Source organism: Strongylocentrotus purpuratus, unplaced genomic scaffold, assembly GCF_000002235.5.
Source record: "Strongylocentrotus purpuratus isolate Spur 01 unplaced genomic scaffold, Spur_5.0 spur5_scaffold_14, whole genome shotgun sequence".
Taxonomy (NCBI): Eukaryota; Metazoa; Echinodermata; class Echinoidea; order Camarodonta; family Strongylocentrotidae; genus Strongylocentrotus; species Strongylocentrotus purpuratus.
In genome coordinates, this window is record NW_022145599.1 from 10537391 (window position 1) to 10556969 (window position 19579).

The window sequence follows — 19579 nt, forward strand, 5'->3', positions numbered from 1 at the left end:
TAAAATCACCGGAAGACATAAGCCAATACTTTGAATTTCTTTCCATCATCATAAAAAAATTGTAATTACCAGTGGGGATGCAAAAATTGAATTTGATCTCAACAGCAATGAACTTGAAAACGATTTCCAAATTGCTTTTATACTAAACAATTAATTGTTCTGATAATGTATGATAATAAAGGCACTTTGACCACAGCCGAGTACATGAATTAAGATAAATGCATTTGGTACATGCATTTAGATTAATGGACTGGCCCCCTAAAATTATAGACAAAGATTTTTCAAATAATAATAATTTATGTTGTTCTAGCTTAAGATCCCAGGTAAACATTATTGCGAAATACACCATTAAAGCACAATCGGTAAAGGCAAGTTGCAGTTTCAAACATGAAGCAGCGAATTCGATTCATATAAGTATGTCATTAATCATGTACATAAATATACTGAGTGCTTTCAAATATATATCATCGATTTATTATTATTTTTTTTTTAGATTTCAAGAGCAACAAATTTTGTTCAAAGCTCATTCCGAAAGAGCGACATCTATCGTTGTAACATGTCCAGGTTAAACTGAATGCAAAAACTGTGAGCTTTCAAGTAGTTTTCAAAACCTATCACCCTCGATACAATGGCAATGCGACTTCGACCTGATTCTATCTTTTAAAGCCCCTCTAAAGTGTTGGGAGCCCGACGAATTTGATGGCAAAATTTCACTTTAGTTATATCATAATGTAAAAAATGATGTCATTGAAAATATTTTCAAAACAAATGTGTTTGAACTTTGAAGACCAATATCATGAAAGAAATTCAGATTTTCTGTGTACAGCAGAAAACCCAAATTATGTATTCTTTTATCAATATTTGTCTTTAAACACATTTTGGGGCGAAAAGCTTTGACGAAGTGTGTCTTAAAATTAATGACATCCTCTTTCACATTATGATACACTTTAAGTGAAATTTTGCCATCAAATTGTTGGCGAAATTGGGGCTCCCAACACTTTAGAGGGGCTTTAAAGACATTACAAGAGTATATAAATAGGATCCTAAAGGTGCAAACATTTTGTGATAGTAGTTCATAGTGGTCATAAATATGAGAGGTAAAATTGACATTGCGGGACATTCTCGGCCTTTTAGGAAATGAAAATGCCAAGTCGGATCCAAATCAGGAACACTCTTGTGACTGTATGGCCTGAAAACATTTCGATTCGCAGCCGACCGACACATTACCTAGCTCGAATGCAGCCAGTAATACACTGTCATTTACAACTTCATTTATATGTTTTGAGGAACCCCCATTTTCATATCTAAAGACGTTGATATATTTCTACATAATCGGATCGCAGCCGGATCGCTTAGCTACGGTGGTCTCGAGATGTCTAAAGTTCTTTCAGTAAATCTTGCGACTTGTCTGACCTCACTACGATTCGCAGGGTGACAGTTCGTAACTTCGTGTCCTTTTTATACATCAACAAGTGATTATGGTCAAGGTCGTCGAGAGCTTGAAGAATCTTTCGTGGTATTACCAGGAACCAAGGCATGGGGACAGTCGGAGAGAGTCTTGCGATTGGTTTGGCGTCACTACGATTCGCAACACGATCATCGGTTCATGGTTTCTTGTCTTTCTTGTGCTTCAAGGTCTTGGTTAATCACCGGGAGTTGGGCTAAGCTCGAATAATTTTGATTAGCACCAGTTACCGGTAAATATTTGTTCGACGTAGTTACCAGGTACCAGGGCTGTGACGCCGTTACACACGCCTGTGAACCATCCATCGTTGAAATCATGAGTTAGGTAAATGACGTCATTTTCTTGGAATGTCATCTCGTCTTCGCGCAGGGCCGCGTAGTCGAAGAGCGCCACACCTGTCAGAGGGAGAGAGAGAGAGAGAGAGAGAGAGACGAGACGAGAAGCATTAATGCTGACGTCAGAATGCAATTGATTTATGTTGGTTTGACTGATTGACTGATTGATTGATTAGTTAATCGATTGATTGATTAATCATGTGTTTAGAATGGTCTACATAATGCTACTTCGGAGGTGCGATGGCTCAGTGGTAGAGCAGTGGTCTCGTAACCGGAAGGTCCCGGGTTCGAAACCTAGTCGATGCGCTAGAGCCCTTTGGTGAGGCATTAATCCTTATTACCAAGTCCCTCGGAGAGGATTTAAAGCCGTCGGCACCCTGATTGTTTTATAATGATAATAATAATGATGATAATACATTTATAGAACACAGAAACTATCCAACATTATGTATATATTCTACTGCGCTACAAGAGCCCCTTAGCAGTCTGGTTAAAACAAATGTCTTAAAAACAGCCCTGTATAGAAATCAATGTCTTAATATAAAACGTCAACGGTTTTTGATTTTAGTAATTTAGAAATAGATATATAGAGGAAGCCTGTAATACATAACTATAAATAAAGTAATGGAAGAGAGAAGCAAAAACGGACAGGGAGCGCCACAAAAAATGAAAGAAATGAGAAAAATCAAGAACTATTGCATCGATGGCGAAAAATGACTAGTCAAAAGAACGAATATGAAAAATACCAAAGTAGAAGAAAATAAAGAAGAAGAGGAAGAAGTAGAATTTTTTTTTTTTTTTTTTTAAAGATGGATGAGGAGAAGGAGAAGAAGAAGAAGAAGAAGAAGAAGAAGAAGAAGAAAAAAGACTAAGAAAAAGAAGACAACGACAGTACAAGGGGGGAAATGCGGGAATGAAGACGAAAACAGCGGAGGAAGAAGTTATAACATTAAATTGGTTCACCCATGGGGCGGGTGCGGATGGGAAATAAGAAGGTTAAAACAAGTTAATAAAGGAGAAGAGAGGAAATGAAAAAGGGGTAGAAACTGAACCATACTTCTCCATAAAAACTCGGATGGTGCCCATGCTGGTGTTTCTTCAGAGATAAATTCAGTTCTTGCTGCATCTGGCATATCTCCCTCTGCCGGACCCGAATCAGCTGCAGGATCAGGTACTAGGATATTAAAACAAAGAAACCACAATCTTTTAATAGAACAAATATTAATCACGCTTACTTTAGTCCTTTGTAAGACTCTCCAGCAAGTCAAAAATATTTTACTTGTTATGTACATTAAAGGCTTAAACTTTCAGTATTCTGTGAGCTTTTAGGTTCAATACCATCGGAACTACTTTCAAACAATCAAGGCAATTTCAATATCATTGTGCGTCACATACTTGAAATGTGTGAACATGACATTGATGCATTACGTAATCCAAACGAGATTTCCACAGGACAACCAATAGGGTATCAAAATTGCCCTTGAGTTGAATTTTCGAAAATGGTTGCGATCGTGCTGTTCAAATATTCTTGGTCTTTCCCTCGATTCCTCTCTCATATCCTTTATTCCCCAACCCCGCACACCTAATCTATTTTTTCTAAACTCTAAGTTTTAATGATTCAAATATTTCCTTTATCTCTAGATAAGTTCATTCTCGGTTGCAATTATCTGTTGTAGATGTATGTATGTTATTTTTTCAAATTGTCTCTTTTGTAAACCAGCTGAAGGAACATGTTTTTTGTTTGCTCGTTAACGTTCTGGGACGGAGGAAAGCCAGATTCTTACTTGACACTGTCAAAGGTGGCGGTTGACTGTGAACAGGCTGGTTGCTGTAAGGCTTGTCTGGTGTATTTCTCGTCTCAAGGCTCTGTTCCTCTACAGCCACCGTTTCTGACTCCAGTTTTGCTAATCGTTGATTGAGTTGATCTGCAAAACCCATTGCTGCCTGGGCCTGGGGTTTCTTTTCGGACAATGATGTAGAATGTTCTTGATGATTGCTACTGGCCGGCTTCTTTGCACCTGTGCCACCAATAGGAGGTAGTGGAGGCGGTGGTGGCGGGGGTGCCGGTCCGACGCCCGGTAGAGGTGGGGGACCATCGCTCGGTGTAGGAGCAGGGGCAGGAGGTGGGGGTGGGGCAGGAGGTGCAGCGAAGTAGAGGGGGTTGGATACGTCTGATGATATGATGTGTCCAGCCGCTGAGGGTGGCGCTGATGGTGGCGGTGGAGGTCGACTCATAGGTCGAGGAGACCGGCTTGCCTTTCGACTCACTGTGGCCTTCTGTGTTTTGCTGGGACTCCTCGAAGACCGTTGTTCGTCACCTGGAACGATCAGGAGATTTGCTGTTCCGTTGGCCATCGGTGAGTAGGACACCTGCTCCTGAAGATTAGGGGAAGGGGCACGGGGAGACTGGGATTGAGGCAACATCAGCGACGCTGGTCTCGGCGGCGGGGGTAACTCCTCATCCGATAGCCCGTCACCCTCCGGTGGAGGTGGTGGCGGTGGTGACGGAGGTGGCGTAACCAGGTCTTCTGACTTCACACTAGACCCGATGCCAGATGAAACAGAAACATCATGCCCTCCGACTGATAATTGAAGGGGATGTGGAGGAGACGATAATGGTGGTGGTGGTGGCGGAGAAGGTATGTAATCAGAACTCTCAGAATTTAAATTATCGTCTAGATATACCACTCCTGTAAAGACAGGCGGCTGCAGTGAGTATGTTGATGGTGGACGCGATGGCATTGCGATGGGCGATCGTACACTCCGTTTAGAATCCTTAAATGAAACAAAAGAAGCCATTGTTCATTATATACTGCTTTGATATACAAGCGTTGATTTTAAATTCCTCGGTCTAAAATTCGTTTTCTTTCACATTCTAGTTCGTTAATGAGAATTTGATCGTCTATTATTTATTAGATTACGCTCCGTGATTGAGGTCCCTTTGCATTCTACTCCTTCTTCGCCTTCCTCTTCTTGTTTCTCTTCTTCTTGTTGTTCGTCTTCTCCTCCTTCGTCTTGTTGTTCTTCATCTTCTCATTCTTCTCATTTTCTTCTTCTTCTTTGCCTTCTTCTTCCCCATCTCTCTCCTTCTGCATTTAACTCTTCTTCTTCTCCTTCTTTCCTAATATAACCCCTCCCCACACCCTGATCATCCATACCTTCTTTCTCAAGCTGCCTTTCGGAGTTCCTCTGCTTGTTGTACTCGTCATCGAGCCAGATCTCGATACCCTTGGCGACGACCCAGGCAATCCTAATTTCATACCATGCCCTACGTCATCGAGGCTCCCGTAGTCAATGGGTATGGACATGTATTTGACCCCGTCGTTTAATGATGTCGGGGCGTCTGGTTTAGTGATCTTGTGGGACCTGGTGTGGTCCTTTGGTGTCATCAGGGAGCTCTTGAAAGTTTGTAGGGAGGTCCGCTCGTTATCTAAATCTATTGCCTGGAAAGAAAAACAGAGGATGGGGATCAAAGCTCTTATTCGAGTGGCGTATCCATAAATTCATCAACAATGGGACACACTCCTTAAAAAATGGGGGGGGGGGGCGTCAAATAAGTCGGTGGGATAACGTGGTCCTAGCCATTTTAGGGATACTGATATCGTTGGAGGGATTCGTCGGTCTTACTGGGTTGATGAAATGTGAACCGGGGGGCTACCCATTTTCGGAAGGGGCCCTGCCATCTCCTTTTCGCGCCCCCTCTCCCGATCTTTTCAATTTCCTTTTTTTCTCGTTTCTTATTCGCAAGTCAACGGAGGGGGGGGGGGCACGCGCGCCCCTGCTCCCTGTCTAACTAAGCTACTGTTAGCAGCCCCCTCTCACTCCCGCGGGGGGGGGGGGGGGCTGCAGACTCCTGGAAGTTGTAGTGGTTAGTTCTCTTGTATTTTATCACCACTGATGTGACCGAGAGCATGCAGTTTGATAGATATATGACCTTTGGGAGGGGTGGGGCATCTTTCTTGAAGGGACAGGCTAATCTAGACCGATTCGAAATTAGCACTGGGTACGGTGGTTTGTAATGCGGGGAACTTTTCCCAAAACACATCTTACTAACCAGGTTTATTTGATTCATACTAGAGTCCATGTTGCCGAGCGTACTAGCTGTACAGTCCAACATCTGAAGCATACTTGTAGCTAGCGTGTTGATCTGGTAAGCCACACTGGCCAACGACTGCGTCGTATAATTCTTCGTCTCCTCAAGCGCAACTCGCTTGTCTTTTGCCTGTAAATAGAAAATATTTGAAAAATAACGAAATAAGTCGAACTGCAATTTTCAGTAAAATGTTATGCAAAAATATTTTAAACCAGTATTCTGTAAGGGGGGGGGCAAATGTGGCACGTTCTCCTTGTGTATAATAACAGGGTTTTAAAAGGGGGCATGGGTTGGCGGCGGTGTCCCCCCCTCGACTCATCCAGCAGTAACATGATATCAGCATTGGTTCGTGTTAGAGGGAAATCCAACCTCAATAGACAACTGCCCTAAAAGGAAGTGGAGAACTTAGAGAAGCAGAGTGTTGAAAGTTTGAAAGTTTGAATAAAATCGAACAAAGATAAGAAAGTTATAATTTTTTGAAATTGTATTCACTATACGTATGGGCATTTCAAATCGACTGAATCTGTAATATTACTGTGATTAGTAGTGCCTGACAATTTTCCCAATTAATTAAACACACAAACTTACTAAAAATGTATTTTTTTCTTCAAAATGTATGACTCGGAAGGGCCTTCTGCTAGAGGACTTATAATAATATGCTGTCCATAATACATTTTGAGTATTGCCCTGAGGGAGAATGCACAATTTGAGATTCACATTGATCTAGTGACCTCAAATTTCAAACATTCATAACTCCCTTATTATTAGCACGATTAATTCTAACTTTCACCATTTTGTTTCTCTCTTTTTCTGCTTTCATACAAATGAGCTTAATGCTATTTGATATTGACTGATACTATACTAAGGTATTTATACAAGCACTGTATCATACATCATTCAATACTTTATTGGTACGTCTGGTAAGAATAAGTAATACCACAAATACACCCTGGGGTTTCTTTGAAATCAATTTTTTTCTAATCTTGCGGTTAACATCATTAGATAAGCGTGTTAACTTAATATTATTCAAAGTGGAGGGAGTTTGTTTTCATTATCGATAGGAAAATTCAAAGTTCAAAGTTCAAATTGTATGCTATGCGGGTAAAAGGAAAATATAGAATAATCGTGTGGTCCAAATAAAGGTACTCAAATATTTCTAGAACGAGGCAAGATCATCTCCAAGCGCTGTACCACTGAGCACCATGCAAACACATATCACCTGACTTGATCTGTTTTAAGCTGGATCGTAATATTATTAAGCAAACATGCCTTGTAAACACATCATTTTGTTGAAACTAAAAACATGATGGCGACCCCTTTAAGCAGGGGCGTATCCAGGATTGTCAGAAAGAGGGGGGGGGGGGGGCGGATATTTCTTTACAATGTATGACCCGCAGTCTTGTAACATGATTTTCAAAAGTCCAACTAGCTCGTTCAGACTCGACTAGCAGACGAAAGGGTCGGATGTGCATGAGATCATGTTTTCCTTATAGAAAGTTTTTAAATCTATTTTTTCTCCGCCATAATGTGGGGCCTATGTCCCTTCGTATCACCCCTGATCTGCCGTACATACAGTATAGTATGTCTTTACAAAAGTCGGACATTTCGCAATACTTTATCAGTAAAACAGTGGCTAACACTAAAGTAGTCCAAATGGTTATCTCAATTCTGAAAATATCCAAGCGGTTTGTTTCAGGTATAATGTAAGCTGTACTTACAAATGCTTTTGAATAATATTCCGAGCTCTAGTTAAGCTTTAAAAAAACTGTTTAAAGACAATGGATTAAACAAAATATTTTGGGGAGAATGGTGGGTATTTTCTTGCTACAGTTAACTATATATTTGAGATGCTGTTTAATACGATACACAATATTCGTTAAAGCCCATTTATATAGGTTGCCCCCTACCTCTACACATATTTTTGTCGGAAAGTTGATAAATGTCAAGATATTATCACAATTCAGCTGCTGCAATTTTTTCTTCTCCTCCATCAGAAGAAAAATGAAAAAAGAGAAAGAATTATATATCGTTTCATATTTTAATCCTGTTAATCTATGTGATACCGCCTATCAACAAACTGATTGATGAAAAGTACTCAATTTAAAAAATGAAAGCACTATATATACAGTACACTTCCTCATTCTTGCAAGTTCGCGACGCTTGCCATTTCCAAGGGCATTGAAACAAACCCGGATTCACCCCTAGCCTTTACCTATATACATCCCCAATGATTCCGGATTATACTCACCATCAGCCAGAATCATTATAGGGAATAGATAACAAGGAAATAATATTACTCAGGTTTTTATGTAGGTATATGCGCCTTTTGACTGCATCTAGGTGATTTTAAGTACTATGGGTAATAGTTCAAAGCAATTTTGAAGTAACTAAAGTAAGTTGAAAGCAGCTATACATTCAAAACGTGAAATACGAGCAGCCACGCACTTTGTTAAGCTTTTACAACATTCCCTCTATAAATATATCTATATAAATTATATTTTTGGGAGTCAAACTTCTGGTTGACTCGAAAAGGTTATTGCGCAAGAATTTGTTTAAAAAAATACAATGCATGCATCATGACCTCTCGAGACAAGAGTCAAATTAAAGGCGGTTTATTGAGCAAGATTGTTTGGAGAAAGACGATACTTTCAGATCGTCACCTTTGGACTTTAGAGATGAGTTCTGGGCCCTGTTTCACGAAACTTGTTATCTATAACAAATGCATAATTCCTATGACAAATTTGCTCTGAGCCAATCAGATGCCATGATTTCAGTAGCTTATAACAGATATTGTCACTTGTTCTTGGTAACCTGTTTTATGAAACAGGGCCCCGGTCATTATGATTACGGTGAGAGAATATGTCTGGAAGCGATTTGAAAATGATGATTATCATAATTATGAAGCACATTAATCAAGTGTGTGTATATATACTTCGACTCTTCGAGGTTTAGGAATCATTAGAAATTGACCCAGAATTTCTGAAAGACACATGTACTGTACATAGAAATGTACCACGCGACCACACACAAAATATATGTGGCATAATATCTTTGGTCCAAAGTTCCAAACACTTATTTCTTGCAATAGTGATTTTGAATATGAGGGCATTTGAATAGCACTCATTCTTCAGGAGATATTTCATATAGGATATTCTTCGACACTATTATACAATTAATGAAAAAGCGAACAAATCATTTTTCACTATTCACATGCAGGCTTCAAACTTCTCTTTGACCTGAGCAGAGTTGTGTTATTTTATTGTGGATTTTCCGTCATTAAACGTATATAATCATATATATGCATCGTGTACATATTGACACGCGTGAAGAGATATACAATATCGTGTTGAATGATCCTCACTGATCATATAACTGTTTGTTCTGTTTTACCGCATAGTTTAGAAATATGCGATAACCATGCAATTTGGAAAGATGTAATAAATGGAATGTCTGTTTCATAAATAACAAAGGCTGACTATTAAACATGCATTATGAACAACGCAGAATCGAGTATGGGCTATGGATATAGTCATAGACCGATTTCTAATAATTATGTTTAAACAAATTTCAGTGTGGTATAACAATGATGTAATTTTTTAAAGAAAGTAGGTTAAAATAGAAATTGCTCAAATAGTTCCTCCTTTGTAGAAAACTGTTGTGTTTCATGGAATAGAATACTACGGTGAAAATGGCAAACTATATAATACCAGAATCAATGCGACACATATAAGTGTGGAGGAAATGTCTTTATGCCGATATCCGTTAGAAATATCAAAGCTATAGACGGATGCTTTCCTCAATGCTGGTATGAGGAAACATAATTTTATACTCAAACTCAAACATATTCTCGGTAAAAACAGTAGTGGATCTCATTTCCCCTTGTAATTTGCTGTATTGGAACACTGATTTCTTACATGGCTAAAATAACCGTGAAAACAAACACGTGACGATGTGATTCATTGTATAGTAAATAATTAACTCCGAATTAATAGGCTGATGCCAATCATGCGTGGCTGCTCTATTTGCTGTGTTTTATATGCCGATCCAAGGTAATTAAATAGTCTGAGTAAATATAAGGCTATCAATGGCGCACAAAAGAATGTATAAATATTATATGACAGAGGAGTAATTTAAGTAAAGTATTTACATTTATGACACGCATTTCATGATAATACTTGACACATCTATCACACATTGGTTAGAGCATGCAGATTGAAACGATTTTGAGGTGATCTTAATGTGTTGAATGATCGTGTATTTTGTTGTTGTTGTTGTTGTTGATGATGATGATGATGATGTTGATGATGATGATGATGAATACTATGAGGAGTCATAAAGAAGAGGGGGCAGGATGATGATGATGATGATGATGATGATGATGATGATGATGAATACTATGAGGAGTCATAAAGAAGAGGGGGCAGGATGATGATGGTGATGATGATGATGATGATGATGATGATGATGATAATGATGAATACTATGAGGAGTCATAAAGAAGACGGGGAACAGGATGATGATGATAATGTTGAATATTATGAGGAGTCCTAAAGAAGACGAGGAGGATGATGCGGATGAGCATGAGGAGGGTCATGAATAGAAGGGGGTGGTGATGGTTGTGTAAGTGATGTTAATTATTGATAGTACATGTTATGGGCACAATTTCTGGTTTCATCGGTAATGGTATGTAATGGTATATGGTGGTGGTAGTTATTGTAATGATTTTTATTTGTGATGATGATGATGGTGGTGGTGGTGGTGGTGTTGGTGGTGGAGGTGGTGGTGGTGGTGGTGGTAGTTAGTAGGCGTGGTAGTGGTAGCGATGGTTGGCGGTGGCGCCATTAGTGGACCGATGATTTGTAAGTGTGATGATGATATTTGAAGATGGTGCTCGCGGTAGTGGTGCCCGTGGTATGGTGGTTGCTTGTGGTTGTGGTCCGGTGAGTGTTACCGGTTACAAAGTACGTCAAAATCAATGATAGCATTAGACAACATCTCTTAATTTTGATTAATATCATATGCCCTCAAATTATGTAGTTATATAGTCATGGTGTCGGAGACGGCGAGTTAAGTAAACGAGAGCCAATTCACACGAGTATCACAACCAATCTTGTTCTTGAAAAAGTTTAGTGGACAACCATTAAACGAAGCAAGTTTGTGATAAAGTTCGTCGGATGACCAGATAATAATTATACCAGGGACCACCCTCATAATATACAAAGCTACAAACTGAAGGCTCACCTGAACATAATTGTCCTCGCAGTAATTCGCAATCTGTTCCAGACTATCACAGTTCTCTAACAAAGTTCTCCTCGCGGTCTCAATCTCCTCCGCAAACGTCTCCTCCATCACGACTGTATATACCACGTTCAAAAGTTACTGCAGAACTCGGAACAAAATTCCATAAATCTTCAAATTCAACAAAGCTTACAATAGTCGAGGCATCAAGTTTCTAGTAGTATCCAGTATCAACAAGTGATCGTGGTTCCATAAGCTAATCTCTCACTTTTAAACGGTCCAAAATAGAAGATGGGTAAAGACATGGGAATGTCTGAATAACACGAACATCACACTACATGCCAAAAACATGTAACCAGTGTATCGTTATGAGTTATGACAGTTTTAGAAAAAGTCCAATTACTGGGCCTGACTTTCGGTTTCGCGAGTGCTCCAAAAATCTTCACCTCGCGCCAAAACGAGCCAGGCCATAACCCAATGTCGTCTGCTCTCTATAATTGAATGCAGCGAGCTGGGTGGACTTAGGAATGAATGAGCAATGGTGGTGGTATTTACTCGGGAAGAATGGGCAATGTACACATTGGCACAAGTACTTCAAATCCCATGACAAACTCCAGCAGGTGAACTGTACTCGACTCGTTCTCATGCATGAACCAACCGTAATAAGCGATTTTCGCCTCGGTGTTCGCCCAATTCTTTTATATTTTTCTAGTGAGAGGGGGAAAAGGTTAAAAGCTAACTTTTGTGATAATTTTCCTTCCCAAGGGGTTACCATGGTTACATGTGAAAAGGCTCACTCATTCTTTGTATTTTTGGTTAACATGCAGATTCTGCCGGTCTGATTTCTTTTCATTGAAGACAGGAAACTATATACTTCAATAATAATGATTTTTGATAAACTGAATAGATAATATTGTTGAATTTGCACACAGTAATGATCTTGAGAATAATTTATAATCCAGTTCCACAAATAATTGATAAGAAATTAATGAATGAAAGAAAGGATGACCTTTGTACTCTATTCCTATTTTGACTTATCAGGAGTGTTTACAGTATACATCTCAAAGTTCAAGATACTTTATTTAACCATTACGATAAAAACACACACACAAACAAATCTCGCCAAATTAAGGTATATCTTCATCCTCTTCAGTGCATGTGGTTGATATACAAGTGTTTTTACACTTAATGTGCACAATATGATTTATATGAATAGGCGCTTGAATTACATATCCAGCTTTCATGTCACTCCCTTTGCCCTGATCAGCTTAACGCGCATTCAAGGAAGTCTCTTATATACCGGTAGGCAGCCATTCACCTCACCTGGGTGGAGAGAGACAAGTTTTGATGAATGTCTATATGGTCGTTGGTGGTTTGAAAAAAAGAAATTAAGACATTTTAGTATGTTACAGTCACGATTCTGTCTTGCGAGTGAACGGAACAGAACAGACAGGGCATTTTTCACTTTTTTTCCAATCCTTACCCCATTTTTAATATAATTTCATTTTCCCTATATCCCCTTTATATTCCCCTCCCTTCCTTCATTATGCAACCCTTTTTTCTCTCGGTCTAACTCTTTTCCTTCTCTGCTCCCTGTCTCTCTTCCTCTCTGTCTCTCTCTCTCTGTGTCTCTCCCCTAGCTCTCTCTCGCTTCATCTCTCTCCCCCTCTCTCTCTCACTCACCCTCCCCTACACTCTCTATGCATTTCCCTTCTATCTCTCTCTTCTCCTCATCTCTCTCTTCCTTCCCCTCATTCTCTCTCTTCCTCCTTCATTTTCTCTCTCTCCCCTCCCCCTCTCCCTCTCTCTCTCTCTCCCTCTCTCTCTCTCTCTCTCTCTCTCTCTCTCTCTCTCTCTCTCTCTCTCATGTATGCCGGTTCCTCTCTATTCTCCCCTCTCCATCATCCTATCTATTTTTTGTCCGTATTCTTCTTTTTCCCCTTGACACCATTTCCCCTTGTCACCATTTCCCCCCTAATGCGATATACCAGGGATATGAGAGTTAAGTCATGTAGGCCTACACCATAATAAGCCTGCCAGAAAAGGGGAGTTTATTTTTATCAATATTTTCCCCGTTCTTCTCTCCCGCATCAGTTTCCCTGGCATAACAGAAATTACTTGCCTGTAGACTTGGACGAAATCAATAATGAAAGGGAAATCGTGCGTAGACCATAATCTCAGTATTAGACTGTTCTTGAGAATGAGTTTCTAAAGTCGATATATATTCTGACAAGGAACTAGTAGTTATTGATTAACAGATGTTGAAAACAAACAAGCAGGTATTTACTTTGCTGTATGGTTCCGATCCGATTAGTCATCTGTCGGCTTTAATATTGATCTGAATCGCACATATTAAAAACAAAATTTAATATATGAGATTTTCTTATTCGCTATCATTTGTATGCAGAATAGTTTGCTTTAATAGAAAATAATCATGTTGAAAATTAGCATGTTTCCTGTGCTCGAAATGAAATGTGCATGCATTGGAAGAAGCAAAGCCAAAACTTCCAATACATTCATGAAGTCTATAATCAGTATTGTGTTTGTTTTGATATCTCACGATTAATTAGAATTGCACATCTTTCCTGCATGACTTTTTGAAAAGCTATTCAATGATCTGCAGCACATTGCAGAAAAGGTAAATCGGTTATTAAATAAAGTGACAGATGAAAACAGGACACCTTTTGTGGTGAAACCGATTCTTTTTCTTTTCCTTCTCCCCCTCCTTCCTCATCTCTCTCCAAAATGGATGAATACTTGAATTACTTAGATACTGCTTATCTATGAGGTTAAATGACACTTGCCCATATCTAAATATCGAAACATACAGTTAACTAAATTATTCATACCCTTGTAAATGTTATTTTTTTTGTGTTGTTCGTAACTCAAGAATGAAAGGTGGACTGGTTAAATTAGGGCCCTTGTTGAATACTTTAAGATGTAAGCTTTAATATGTCACATTCTCAAGAAACATAAATTGGGACAAATCGTTTTTTCACATATACTTAACAATTAAAAAACATGGTAAGATTATGTGTACTTGTTAACTGTATGCAGTGGCGTACGCAGGATTTTTTGAAGGGGGGGGGGGGGGGAATTAACATATTTAAATCAGGCAGGAAATTTTGCAACGACTATGAAAAAAAAATTGAAGGGGGGTGGGGGGTTCCTGCGTACGTGCCTGACTGTATGTACGTACATGTATTATATGATAAATACAGCGCACAATGCTATGCCACTGTATGGCCACCTCAATTAATAAACTAGGCATACAGACAGAAATAATTCAGAATAATATTTGTTTATTATTTATACACATAGTAACATATATCAGCAAATTTCTCCTTGGTTACATGCATACATAACTATATGCATTCAAAGTTTATAATACAAAATCTTATGTTTATTTTAACAATATTTCATGTATTCTTTCAACACATTTAAAGAATAAGATACATTGTCATCTTGGACAGTCAATTATTGAAAAGGAGGTGCAGGAGCAGATTAAACAAACATCAAACAAACAAATAATTGATGAAATAAGAGGAATATAAGGTGTTTAAAGGGGAAGTTCACCCTGATTTTAAGTTGGTTTTAATAAAAGCAGAAAAAACTCAAATAAGAGAGTCATGAATTGTTTAAGGTGAGATCAATCAAACAATTACTGATTAATTTGTCAATGTTTATTTTTCTTATCACATCCTAACCTTAATATCAATATTAGTGTCTGGTAAAATCATAATTAGCATACAGCCTATCACTGCCAGCCTCCAAATGACCAGCGATCTTACAAAATTTTGCTGTGATGCCATACTCCCTGGCCTTTATGCCCTCTCTAAATATCAAAGCCATATAATAAGGTCTCTTAGATTTAAGCATGTCCTTTTGTTTTATATACTGTTACATGTCATTTGTTTAGACCTGTTCATTTCTTTGAAATTGGCCAATAATGGATGATATTTAATGCCTGCATTATTTTGTTGCAATAGAAAAATCACTCTTTTACTGGGAAAAAACATTTCCAGCAACATATAACTTGCATTTGTACTTCGTGGGAACCAGGGTAGCTTTTCATGAAACCGTCATAAGTACATGTTGGCTGACATCCTATTGAAACATGTGTATCAAAAGTGCCACATGTTTCAATGGGATGTCGGTGAAGTTGTACTTGTGACGGTTTTGTGAAACTGCATCCAGATTTATCTCATGTTCCATTTCCATGTTGATGCAAGACCATTAGCACATAAATGTTTAACAATAGAAGAAAATGCACCAACTTTAAAAACAAAAAATAAAAAATGAGCTCCCTATATCTAAAATGTTTAGTTATAAGGCCTATATGTCCTAACGACTAAGGTCAACATAGAATGTAATTACATTCTGTTGGCACTAGTGATGACCTTATGGTATTGTAAATCAGAAATGCTTGTATCATAATCAGAAGCAATTTTGAGTAGTACCCTGATGTGTAGTCATCACAATACATGTCATGAAGGAAATTATTTGTAACCTGACTCTAGAGGGAGCTATTTAAAATATGTTTGTTCATACTGTTAAATACAAAATGTATTGGACTGAAATATACTGTATGAATATCTTACTCTGTAACAAACTGTATGTTTACATTATATATCTTCATTTTGTCCACCCTTTCAACAAAGCTTTTGGGGTGCAACAAATTAATTCTCTGTAGCTAATTCATCTTCTTCAATATAAGCAAGTATTTCAAGTTCTTAATTGGTAATAACATTTGAGTGCTGTAAGTGTCAGAAACATATCTTTCATCTTGATATTGAAAACAAAATGGAATCAGTGTAAAAAAGGACCATAAATGAATGTGTTTACAATGAAATCCAATTTATCACATATGCACATTAAACTGATGGTACTGAATGTGTCAAAACAAAACATATAAATGATGGAAATAAGACAAATATACTAATCACTCAGTCTCAACTTCTTATACTTTTCCTCTTTTTGCTTGAAATCTTCATCAGGTACATGTAAACTGCAGTGCCTTGAGCAATTCATTCAATGGAATTGGCTTTTTTAACTCGATACTTGTATCACTGTATCCCTTCTCTGATATTAACTTTCCTACGGATGAGATACAAAACTAATCTAATGAAAACAAAACCAATGCTATCATTTGATGATTCTTAATATCTTACTTAACAGAGTTGATCAAATATGTAATGCCTCAGTCACAACGGACACCAAACCAACTTATTCTTTGCCATTAGAGGTAATGTAATGTCTTGTTCAGTCTAATGTCGGTCACAAAGACATTCAGTAAAATACAAAATATATAGAGGGGCCTGTAGGTGTTCTTGAGGGGTTTTGGATGGCTCTACCCCCCTACCCCCCTGGAAAAAAACAACAAAAACAACTATTCGCGAGGCACATGTAGAACATGAATGCAAGAAGCCTAAAGCCCCACAAAGCAATTAATCTTCTAGTGCCGCTCCTGGGAAGGGCATTTGATCTATTAAAGCCCACTGCACTACTTATAGCTACTTGTGCCCTCTATATAGCAAACAATGTCTAATTGGTGACCATTTGTCCCCCATGATCCCCTTTTTTCTTATAAATGTTAATTGAGAGCTGATTCGATGAGATAACCACCCATCAGTGACCTTGCAGGGAGGTCTAATCCCTCCTGGATAAACTAGTGTAGACTGGCTTTATACACTGTACAATGGTAGAGTCTTTTTCCTCATCAGTTCAAAAGTCATAATTTTTGTTGCTTTCTAACAATCAGTACTTGTCACTGGCAGACATACATATTGTAGAAGGCTCTATAGATACAGAACATATAGTTTCATCTTGGTATAATACTACAAAAATTATATGACCACAAACACACACTAATTCTCCCTTGGGCTATGAAGACGCAACAGTCTGCAATGGTTCCTGTAGATATTCTGCTAACGATGATATCTGGAAATCAAATAATGACATAGAACAGAAGAGTCATTTAATTATTTTTCACAAAATCATCTTCAAACAGAAACAAAGATGCACCTTCATTAGAAATAAAAAGCATTTGATTGCTCTTTTTTAAAACTTCAGTTAATATAAGGCCTGCAAGAAACAAAGCCTGTGAGATAACTGACATTTACAATCTTGTATATTTGCGTAACATCAGAGCTATATGGATAGGGGAAATAAGTTTGAAGCTACAAATTTATGCCCTACTTTTAGGTAATCCACTTTTATAATCTACATAATAACATGACTGAAACATCCATATTATTGGGAAAACAGTTTGAATTGCTTATTGCTCTTGATGATAGTATTTGAAAATAGTATTTTGGGGGAAAGAGCTCTGAAAAGGAAACCACAACAATAACAACAACCGTAACACATGGATACCTTTTAAATAACACATTTTAATAACATTTTGATAACATTTTCAGATAAACAAAATTATTAAAAATTCTTACCTTTTTCTTTAACATTCCAAAGCCTACCGAGGATTCCGCATGGATGCATAACAGCAAATTAGCAACTTTAGTGATTGCAACTCTTCCATTCTGGGGGAGAATAACACATGATGCAACCATTGGGAAAGAAAAACAAACGGATCATTTTGACAGAGGTTCAATCTTGATATCTTTCCAATATATTTATTTTTAATTGTTTGAACAGTTGCTCAAATTAAATGTGGAAAATGATCCTATTTGTATATAAGGAAGAATTAAAAATGACAGAAAGAACAGTCAATCCTTTAAAATTAGTTAATTGAGCTGTTTAGATAATATTATTTTGAAATACCTTTATAAAAGTCTGAACAGCATCTTGTTTAAAGAACTGTTCAAACATAAATATCATTTACATGTACTTGTAATTGAAAACGAAAACATTTTGTCTCTTAAACATGAAATAATATTTTTTTTTTTGAGGGGGGGGGGGGGGGGGGGAGGTTCCTTTTTTAAATAACTTAAAATCTTTCTTGAAAGATTTGGACCCTTCTTTCTCCGACATAGTCAATTTTCAGACAATTCAGCAAACACTTCATACTTTTTCCTTTTCCTTTAAAAACTGAACCCATCTTCTCTAGCTCTTACCTCACAATCCATGAGCACAAGTTTAAGGTCATCCTCTGTAAAGGCCACCTTGCCATTTTTCTCATACGCTGCCCAAATGTTGCTAGCAATGGCTGCTGTTACGCGGGCATCTTTGTCTCCGTAACCAGAATAGGCAAGAAGGGAGCCCTCATTGTTGAGCAATCTGTAGAAAAGACAAGTTTCATACTTTCATCTTATTATATATTCTAAGTATTTACCAATCCTGGCATCATGATCACTCTTTATCAGATATTTGATAACGACCAAATCTATAGGAACTGTTTTGGAAGACCTTTCATTATTAAAGTTTCATATGTCCATCATTTTGCAGCAATAATTTAAAGTATTTAAAAAAAAGAATCCACCATCTACTTTTCAGTCTCTGATATCGACGGTTGTTCCGTTGAGATTACATCTGGCTCCTCTGACCCTCTCTATACATGTGTATGGGGCCCGCAGGAAGAACCGCATTCGTGTTCCCAAAATGTCCAGTAAAGACTAAGGGGTACTTTTCTCGCACCAAAGTCCGACTCGTAATACACAAAAATCTGGCCCGTATTGACTTTACACACCGGACTAGGGTGTTTTCAAAGGGAGGGAACATGCATACGCATGTTGAGTGGGGGGGGGGGGGGATATGGGGAATGTTGACAACTGTTAGTTTTATTACCACTTTACCAGACGGTTAATACTCAGAGCTACCAAGTATCACGCATTAGGCGTGACCATCACGCATTCAGAGGGTCTGAAACGACGCGCCCGTAACATTTTGAAAAAAACGCTATACCTTATACGTGTGTTATACCCTCGCACGCGCGCTCGCGTGCCAAATCATGAAAATTATATCACGCATTGCCAATCTTTGAACTTGGCATCTCTGAATACTGTCTAAACTCATAACACTAGAAATCTACAGCTACACAGTCCTGACAAAACAATTATAAACGTGACGGTGACAATAACTTATTACTAACTGAGTGATTAATTTGACTACGATAGCATGACCAGAAACCTTTCCTTTTTTAATAAAAGGATAAAAATATATACTGAAGAGACACTGACCACTGCAGAGCTCGAGCTGACAGTCAGTCAGTGCATAGGCCTAGACCCTAATAAATAATCATTTCAGTGCAGTGCCAGTGGAACATTATTTAATATGCTACATAAAACAAAGATTTAGTACTTACAGAGAGCTCTGAACTCCTCCTGTATTTGCCTGGCTTAGGACTTGTGTTAGAGCCTTAGGTTTCAGCATTTTAGTAACGAGTTGATTAATTCTATCAATGAAATTAAGAGTTTTCCAGTGTTATGCAGTGCAGTAGACGCGGAGAGTCGAGAACATCAATGCAATGGTATTGTACACAAGAAACTGCAGCTG

General features: G+C 38.1%; 2 protein-coding genes across 2 annotated transcripts; both read right to left on the reverse strand.

The window, feature by feature from the left end:
• Positions 1–815: 815 nt before the first annotated feature.
• Positions 816–11782, reverse strand: LOC581666 (abl interactor 2). The gene is made up of 6 exons (XM_030984162.1): positions 11135–11782; positions 5855–6022; positions 4959–5243; positions 3585–4575; positions 2858–2974; positions 816–1860 (listed from the first exon to the last, which is right to left on the reverse strand). Exons 1-6 carry the CDS (start codon positions 11240–11242, stop codon positions 1682–1684), a joined length of 1848 nt encoding a protein of 615 aa, XP_030840022.1. The 5' UTR covers positions 11243–11782; the 3' UTR covers positions 816–1681.
• Positions 11783–14416: 2634 nt separating this feature from the next.
• Positions 14417–19571, reverse strand: LOC100892544 (ragulator complex protein LAMTOR2). Its single transcript, XM_030984164.1, has 4 exons — positions 19389–19571; positions 18202–18364; positions 17578–17667; positions 14417–17071 (listed from the first exon to the last, which is right to left on the reverse strand). The coding sequence occupies exons 1-4, from the start codon at positions 19454–19456 to the stop codon at positions 17015–17017; spliced, it is 378 nt and encodes a 125-aa protein (XP_030840024.1). The 5' UTR covers positions 19457–19571; the 3' UTR covers positions 14417–17014.
• Between the last annotated feature and the right edge of the window lie 8 nt (positions 19572–19579).

Bases quoted from the DNA above. Each gene is read 5' to 3' on its own strand.
- LOC100892544 (XM_030984164.1), bottom strand. From the start codon at position 19,456: ATGCTGAAACCTAAGGCTCTAACACAAGTCCTAAGCCAGGCAAATACA. The intron at 17,668-18,201 runs GTAAGAGCTAGA...ATTCTCCCCCAG, and splicing joins TTGTGCTCATGGATTGTGAG to AATGGAAGAGTTGCAATCAC. The intron at 17,072-17,577 runs GTAAGAATTTTT...TTTGATTTCCAG, and splicing joins TTGGAATGTTAAAGAAAAAG to ATATCATCGTTAGCAGAATA.
- LOC581666 (XM_030984162.1), bottom strand. From the start codon at position 11,242: ATGGAGGAGACGTTTGCGGAGGAGATTGAGACCGCGAGGAGAACTTTG. The intron at 6,023-11,134 runs GTGAGCCTTCAG...TTCTATTTACAG, and splicing joins GCGAGGACAATTATGTTCAG to GCAAAAGACAAGCGAGTTGC. The intron at 5,244-5,854 runs GTTAGTAAGATG...TTTTCTTTCCAG, and splicing joins GTATGAATCAAATAAACCTG to GCAATAGATTTAGATAACGA.